Raw genomic sequence first — 8,007 nt, 5'->3', positions numbered from 1 at the left:
CAAAGACAAAACACGAGGAATGAAACGGAAAGAACAACAGAAAGAAATAGTAATATATAAGCTTATTAAAGAGAGCTTTTCAAGGCTTTGTAGATGCATATAGTAGTATAGTATAAGTACATTTTTACTCCTTACAAGCAATGCAGGCCTAATATTGTTTGAAATATTTAAAAATATGTTGTTTGTCTGGACTAGTCAGGTGAATTTGGCTTATATTACGTGTGACAAAGTAAACTGTTCTATATCTTTAGAAAGCAACTTGTTGGAAGGATTAATTGAATAATTTAAAGTTCAGTAGTTTTATTGTTAACACTATATTTTTTTTACAGTGAGTCCACATCACTTCCCAATACTTGGAAAGCATCTAAAAACCTCAGTTTATTCCAGTCCTTGAGGTTTATGTCGACACATAAACAAACAATGACCCGCAGCGCCCTCTGCTGGTTTGGATCACGAACTGCAGTCTGTGGTTTAAATAAAGTTTCTTGTGTTTACAGTTTCACTCCAACATGGCTACCCTGGCAACGACTGGATGCGCGGTCAAACAGTGCTCGGTAGATATCACAAAGACCCTTTCCTTACTTTTTTTTACTTACATAAAAATGTCAATCAGCTGACAAATTTAAATCATCTTAACAGGTTTCACATTTACATGAAAGCAGGAGACTGTTAGACGTCTGACGAGCTAGTTTTTAACGTATTTTCATCAACGCTATCTGTCATAATCTAAGTTATAGAAGAGGAGACGGTTTGTTAATATGCCTCTGACTTACTGTATAACTTTGTACACTAATGATGAGTTATTTAAATACGATGAGAGTGTTTTCATGGTATGTTTTCTGTCGACTCCCAGCATATCAAGTATCTGTCCGACAACTTCTACTTTAATAAACCTGTTTATGACTTTATGTCCGGGTTCCATTATCGGACATTTCAGGATGTTGCAAGAAATAATGACCCTTAAACCAGCTTTTTATTATATATTACACCATGATACGTTTTATTTCTTCATATCCTATATGATACATTTTATTTCTTTATATCTTACCATGATACGCTTTATTTCTTTATATCTTACCATGATACACTTTATTTCTTTATATCTTACCATGATACGCTTTATTTCTTTATATCTTACCATGATACACTTTATTTCTTTATATCTTACCATGATACGCTTTATTTCTTTATATCTTACCATGATACGCTTTATTTCTTTATATCTTACCATGATACACTTTATTTCTTTATATCTTACCATGATACGCTTTATTTCTTTATATCTTACCATGATACACTTTATTTCTTTATAGCCTATATGATACGCTTTATTTCTTTATATCTTACCATGATACGCTTTATTTCTTTATAGCCTATATGATACGCTTTATTTCTTTATATCTTACCATGATACGCTTTATTTCTTTATATCTTACCATGATACGCTTTATTTCTTCATATCCTACCATGATACGCTTTATTTCTTTATATCCTATATGATACGCTTTATTTCTTTGTGCATTGTAGCAGGTGGAGGGAGACTCAGGTGACTACCAGCCCTGTGCACCAGCCCCGGTCAGCAGAGACAATGAGGACCTCAGGTTGATCAGACAAAAGGCCGCACAGTTTCTAAAGGAAGCTGAGAGGAACCGCAAGCAGTACGTAGAGACAATCACAGTCATTGCATATCATTTGAAAATGCCAAACCCTTCACTTTTAATCAAAACAGCATCAGTACAGTATGTTGACAATCTCTGTCATAGTCTCAACAAACAACATATAGATTATGAATACAAGCTCCCAAAAGCTAGTATTAACAGCTGAGTCTAAATTTAATTTGGAAAATTTTAATTTGTGTAAGATCAGCACTTGGCATTGCATGTGTTTGTATTTTTTCTTCTTCTAATGCATCAACTCATTTTCATTAGGGCTGTGCAGTTAATTACAAGTTAATCTTCTGCAATTTCAGCATTTGCAATAATCACATCTCAAAAAAAAAAAAGAGAAAAGTAATTCAATGTAGAATTTCTTATGCTCTGTAAATCATCATGTATCACGTCGCTTTGGATTAAAGCGACCGCTAAGTGAAATGAGTCACCAAATGTAAAACGGACTAAAAAATACACATTTTACACTTTAAATGAAATAATAAGATGAAAACAAGAACATTTTGTACATTATTAAGTGTGCTGAAATAATTTTAGAAACCACTGCCACATATCACATCAAACCTTTGTGATGATATAATATTGTATTACATACATATAATGCATCTTAGTTATATAATAAACACTAAAGTTATGTTCTCTTTTCCTTCACAGGATTGAAAAGTTGGAGAAGGAGAGGACACTGAGTGTACAGTGCAGAAGAAATGGCTGGACAGACGTGTGTAGAGAGCTGGACGAGTGTGAGAAAGTGATGGAGGCACAAAGAAATGCTGAGAGTGGGTCCTTCTGTTTTTTTCACGACAGTATCCTCACATATTCTCTGCGAAGTCAACCATGTATATCCACCCTTAACACTTTACCCCTTCGATTTGAAAACAATATGTATAGTCCTGATGTTCCATCTTTGTCTTTAGAAATAAATCTTCAAAAGCAGCTGGTGAAGATCCATCATGGTGTGAGGAGATTTCAGAGACAACTGACAGATGTAAAGCCAACTCCTGCGCGTAAGTTGAAACTATAACAGTGTTTCCTCCTGATACAGCCAGTTGTACTCAACATAAACATGAATACTTAGACATCCTGCTACATGAATATAAGATATCGGTTTTAATTTTCTAGCTTGATTGATCGAGAAATGTTGGTTGCGGTTTCATACGAGAACATGAAAATGAGATTCTTTTATAAACGTAATTTCTGATTTTGTTCTCAGTGATCGAGAGACTGAAGGAGATCATGTCCGAGGTGGAAATCTCAATTAACACGCTGAAGGAGGAACAACGGTCAAGGTAGAAGGATAATAAACAACTGAAGGCCACATTAGCCCGAGGAGTGAGAAAGAAAGAAAGCCCTTTAAAATGTTACACTTTAAAACAAAAACACTTTTACAATCACTGTTAACTCATCGAGTGGATTTTAAACACGAAGAAAACAGAGTTCTACATTTCAACAACCCACATTTATAATTATTAAACTCATTAAACAAAATGTTTAGATGAAGATAAATATGTAAGGGGCCACGTTACAGTTTACAAACAACTTCTAAAATGTGTTTTCGCCACACTGACTATGAATACGTGTTCTGTAATGAAAACATGAGAAGAAGTTGGTCTTTGTTTTGACCTGGCCCGATCAGCTTCGAGGAACTTTTCAAGGAGGAGCGGACGTGCAGACAGGAGATCACAGCGTGCGAGAGAAAGATTGAAAACTGGAGCCTTGCTGTCCAAACAAATGAAGCCAAACACCACACAGCTCCCACTGTTAAGGTTTGTCCCCGCCCTGGTCTCTCTGTTGTCCATCAAGAGCTCGGACAGACGATGATTACGAAATAATATTCTCTGACGCGAGAAATCAGAAGAAAATGTGTTTCTTATTAGTCTCAAACGGTGGAAAAAGTCGACACATACATATACATTTGTTGTTTATGTGACTTTTCCAGATGTCCAGGTTTATTTATTTCTGACTTGTTGCTGCATTGTCTTTTCCATCAGATGAAACTCCCTGACAGAGACCTCCCTGCTGAGGTCAGAGCACTCGAGGTCTTCCTTCAGAAGACAGGAGGCCAATATGGAGGCTGGGACCAGTATGACCACCAAGCCTTTCTTAAAGTAAGACATTACTGTCATCACATCTGGATATCTAGTGCTGTGATTCACAATCCTGCTGCTTTTCCCTTCTTCTTTTTGAAAGGTCATACACACTGTCACTCAGCACCCTTGCTTCAGGCAGCGTCGGCGGTGCTCACACCAGACCTTGATTGCTCCAAGTTTCCTGTCTGATTCCCTCTAATCTGTTTTAACCGCAGGTGTGGACGAAGCACAGCGGGCAGCCAGCCTACAGGAAAGAGGCCAAACTGTACCTGCCTGCTAAGACGTGGGAGGAAATAGAGCAACATGAGGACTGGCATCAGGAGCTGATCTACCTGCAGGACCGAAAGAGAGAGGTAGATAACTGTGAGCATGTATGAGCCGGCAGGGGGGGTTAGTGTGAGTGCCCCCATGTACGGAGGCTGTAGTCCGCCAATTTGGTTTTGAATCCGACCTGTGGCTCCTTTTACGCATGTGATTCCCAGTACTCTCTCGCTCGCTCTGATTTCTCACTCTATCCCCTGTCCTGTCTCCAACATAAAGCCTAAAATAAACCTTCTCAGTCTAAGTGAGTGACACGCCCCCTGCACACAAGTTGATGATTTTTCAGTGACATTATGGTCTTGGTCTTGTCTCGGTCTCGGAGCACTCTGGTCTTGTGTATGTCTTGGTCTTGGTTAGTGTGTTCTTGACTACTAACCATCAGCTGTGACAGATTTTTTGAGCATGTTGTATCTTGCTTGTGATCTGTCAAACAATACCTGCATCACTACGAGAAGATTACACATTTCCTTTCCACTTAAAAAGCTAAAAAAAAAAGTGACAAAAACACAGATTGGTAAAGTCTTTTTCAATACATTGTGGACTAATTAAATCAACCCTAATAATAAATCAAATGTAAAGTGTGCAGTGTTTATTCACATGTATTTATTCTCCCTCTTCATTCTGTATAAATATCCTATCAACTGAGGTTCATAACGCTTGTTTCTGAAGCTTTTGCACTGACTTCAAATTCTTTGCTGATTTCTATTTGAATCCCTACGTCAAACATGATGTAGGCTATTCAGAGGTGGAGAGCAATCAAGCATCAGCGACGCCAGACAAGGATACAGAGTCAGGAAGAAGCGGAGGAGGCAGAAAGGAAGGAGAAGGAGAAGGAGGCCAGGAGCCAGGCCCACCTACACAAGTGAGTCAGAAGTAGAGCAGAATAAATTACAGAGAGAAGAAGTGGAGCAGACATTGATTTTGGGACTAAAGCTGTCAAATTCATAATATGTAGGTCATTGTAACCCACCAGGTCTAATAAGCATGTAAGTGTTTGATTGGTCACCCTATATTCGGGGAATTTGGTGGCTTTGTTTGCTCGTCACTTTGTTGTCATTTTTGCTCTGAAAATCGTTTTTCCTTGTTTTGTGTCAGGACTGAGGAGGAGAGGAGGGAGACGGCGCGTCAGCTGGAGGAGTGGAGGGAAGAGAGGAGAAGGAATGAAGAAGAGGAGGAGAGGCAGAGAGTGGCTGAGGAGATACAAAAGAGGAGACAAGCAAAGGTGTTGTTGCGAATGTGTGTTTAAGAGTGCTGTGTGGCGCTTTTCAAACATGCTCTCCTGAAAACTAAGAACATTTCAGAACGGCCTGCCCATGAAATCTTTCTGAGTTTCTCCTGTCCCGCACAGTGGAGGATCCCCTGTGGGATAGAGTCCTAGGAGGCATGGCATAAGGAATGACAAAAACGGGGCAATGTTAAAATCACATCAGGCACTAAAATATCGATAAATGCCACTGAGAGTCTTGAGTGGGGTTGTAAAGGTGACTCGTTTGTTCCAAAATCATATCAAACTTTATACACGTTTTGCCGGTTTATTAGAGGAAGAAGCAGGACAGGTGTCATCACCCACTCACAGTGAATTTTACCTTCTGTGTTCACACAAATCTGCTCACCCCGACATCTTGAGGGAATTTAACTCGGGGGGGGGGGGGGCTGCCAGGAAAAAGTCTAGATAATGAAGGTTTGTACATTTTGGCTGATGGCGTTCAAAGATGCAGCTCAACTTGAAAATATTCAGGAAATGTATTTTCAGGAGTTTTGTGGATTTGCAAAGCGCTGTGTTTATTTGTAGTTGGAGTGAACAGGTGTCCACAACATGTTTGAACACTTTAGGAAGAGCGCCGCCGCCAGCTGGAAGTGAAGCTGACCATCGAGGAGCAGCTACGCCTTAGGAGAGAGGAGGAGGGGGAGCAGGAGAGGAGGAGGAGAGAGGAGGAACAGAGGGAAATGGATGAGAGAAGGAAGGAGGCAACAAAGGGGATCAAGCGCTTTAATGAAAGGGTACGGAGTCTGTAAATCAAAGAGAGACACAAGACCAGTTATTTGTCTATTTAAGTGCCTGGTGTCGCCAATTTGAAGTGATAGATTGTAGATGTTAAAGGATTTTACCACTTGATGTCGCTATAACATCAAGGTAGATAAATGAAGTCGTCATACTGAGTTAATACAAAGCATGTCGCTGACTCTGTTTGCAGGATCTTAATAAGGTGGAGGCAAAGCTTCAGGAGAAACAGCTGAGGGAAAAAGAGGAGGAGGAGAGACAAAGGAGAATCGCTGCTAAGTTAAAGGAGAAGGTTAGGAGGACATTTGATCCACAAACTATGTGAATCTTTATATTTTAAACGCTCGGGTTGATGGTTTCTTTTGTCCCTTATTCAGGTGGACGGTCACGTCAGCAGAGACGCCTCCAGGCTCACTCGACCCACACAGGGATGGAAGGAGCGAATGAAAAACATGGGACCTTCAGGGGGAGGGCCTGTGCTCCAGATGTTTCACAGGTTTGATTAGCCTTCATTTTCACGTTTCCACACTCACTTACGTCACATTTATATTCAGGGGATTGTCTGCATATGAATATATAACTTCCTGTCAATTTGTTGCAGAGCTGTTCCCACTTGGAGACAAGGCCTGTGATAAGCACCAAAAAAGAGAAAACTGAGCCGCCCTGGAATGCAATCAATGCAGTTTTCCAAGCTATTGGACTATATTTTAAAAAATGGAAATAGGACGCAATGTTGTGTATTTATTTGGATCGAATGTGTGTTTCCGCAATCTATGATTGAAGTTGACTAAGTTTTATGAATCTGTTGTTCTTTGTAAATAAAGGCTTCTCAATTTAAGCTATTTCTTTTCCTCCTGTGATCTGTGGTGTTTGCTTTCTTATAATGGTATACTAGTGTTAGACAGTGGTGTAGTGGTGCCTGAAGAAGTGGGTATACTCTTGATTTTCCCCCAAAATGTGTTGGGAGTGTCCTGTCCAGCAGAGGAAAAACGGCCTACGTTATAAACAGTGACATGTAAGAATACTCATGCACATTCAGTTAATACGTACTAGTCGATTAGAGACAGTGTAGGGAGGGTCGTCTCTTCACCATCAGGGGGAAAAAATGCTGCAAACTGAATATTGTCAATCAACCAATGGTGTGAGTCAGAGGAGATCTAGAAGTGGGTATACCCTATGGAGACTGAAACATAAGTGGGTACACTCCGTATACCTGTGTATACCCTGCACTCCACCACTGGTGTTAGGTATTCACTGCTTTATATGAGAATAGAATAGATGTTTATTGCCAGTTGCACAGGTACAGGACAGTAAAGGTACATTGAAATTCTTGTGCGTTTCTCCCTGAGTCAGCTTCTATAAAAAAAAAGTTAAAATTATATATAAAATAGAATAACATAAGAGTAGAAAAGTAAAAAATAAATAAGTTGTAGTAACAGCTAAGTGATTTAAAATAAACTGTACAGAAGCTATACACTGTATTAAAGCAAAGATATAATACAAAACAATAACAAAGGGGAACACTGTACAATGAGATGAAAATATAAATATGTTTTCTTGTCTCTAACTTTCTACATCTCTTATTGCACCTGAGGTTATTGCACACATATTTTTCACATTATATAATTGCACTGTCTTTTGTTTTTAAGGTTAATATTGCACACTTGTATTGCACTGTTGGTGGTCAACTGTAATCAATTACACTATGTGAGGTGTAATGGTTGTGTCTAAGTAGAGCTCAGCCCTGCATCTCTATAGTTTGTAAGAGGATGGGGAGAGAGGTATTTTCATTTATATATTATTTTAATTTTCATTCAAACAGGACAAAGAAAAAAAAAAGCATTTCTGCTCCACTAGTGGGCGGTAGCGCAAAACTCTGGGTGCCAAACGCCATTAAAACTAAAGAAGACGAAGAAGAAGAAGATTCCTC

The 8,007-nt window shown here is 39.3% G+C and overlaps 1 protein-coding gene across 2 annotated transcripts; it reads left to right on the top strand.

The window, feature by feature from the left end:
- Window positions 1-496: 496 nt before the first annotated feature.
- On the top strand, window positions 497-6,926 carry LOC132974641 (coiled-coil domain-containing protein 112). Of its 2 annotated transcripts, none has more exons than XM_061038838.1 (14): window positions 497-554; window positions 1,528-1,658; window positions 2,322-2,443; window positions 2,582-2,671; window positions 2,878-2,953; window positions 3,301-3,430; window positions 3,656-3,772; window positions 3,970-4,107; window positions 4,810-4,937; window positions 5,171-5,297; window positions 5,909-6,076; window positions 6,271-6,369; window positions 6,455-6,573; window positions 6,679-6,926. In XM_061038838.1, exons 1-14 carry the CDS (start codon window positions 510-512, stop codon window positions 6,707-6,709), a joined length of 1,521 nt encoding a protein of 506 aa, XP_060894821.1. In that variant the 5' UTR covers window positions 497-509; the 3' UTR covers window positions 6,710-6,926. The 2 variants fall into 2 exon arrangements, with proteins under 2 accessions (XP_060894821.1, XP_060894822.1); XM_061038839.1 differs by having other exon boundaries at window positions 502-554; window positions 1,531-1,658.
- Window positions 6,927-8,007: the final 1,081 nt, after the last annotated feature.

The sequence above is a fragment of the Labrus mixtus genome, chromosome 5 (assembly GCF_963584025.1).
Source record: "Labrus mixtus chromosome 5, fLabMix1.1, whole genome shotgun sequence".
Lineage (NCBI taxonomy): Eukaryota > Metazoa > Chordata > Actinopteri > Labriformes > Labridae > Labrus > Labrus mixtus.
Note: the sequence above shows the minus strand (reverse complement) of the source record. Positions and strands in the feature narration are given on the sequence as shown.

Bases quoted from the DNA above. Each gene is read 5' to 3' on its own strand.
- LOC132974641 (XM_061038838.1), top strand. From the start codon at position 510: ATGGCTACCCTGGCAACGACTGGATGCGCGGTCAAACAGTGCTCG. The intron at 555-1,527 runs GTAGATATCACA...TGTGCATTGTAG, and splicing joins GCGCGGTCAAACAGTGCTCG to CAGGTGGAGGGAGACTCAGG. The intron at 6,574-6,678 runs GTTTGATTAGCC...AATTTGTTGCAG, and splicing joins GTGCTCCAGATGTTTCACAG to AGCTGTTCCCACTTGGAGAC.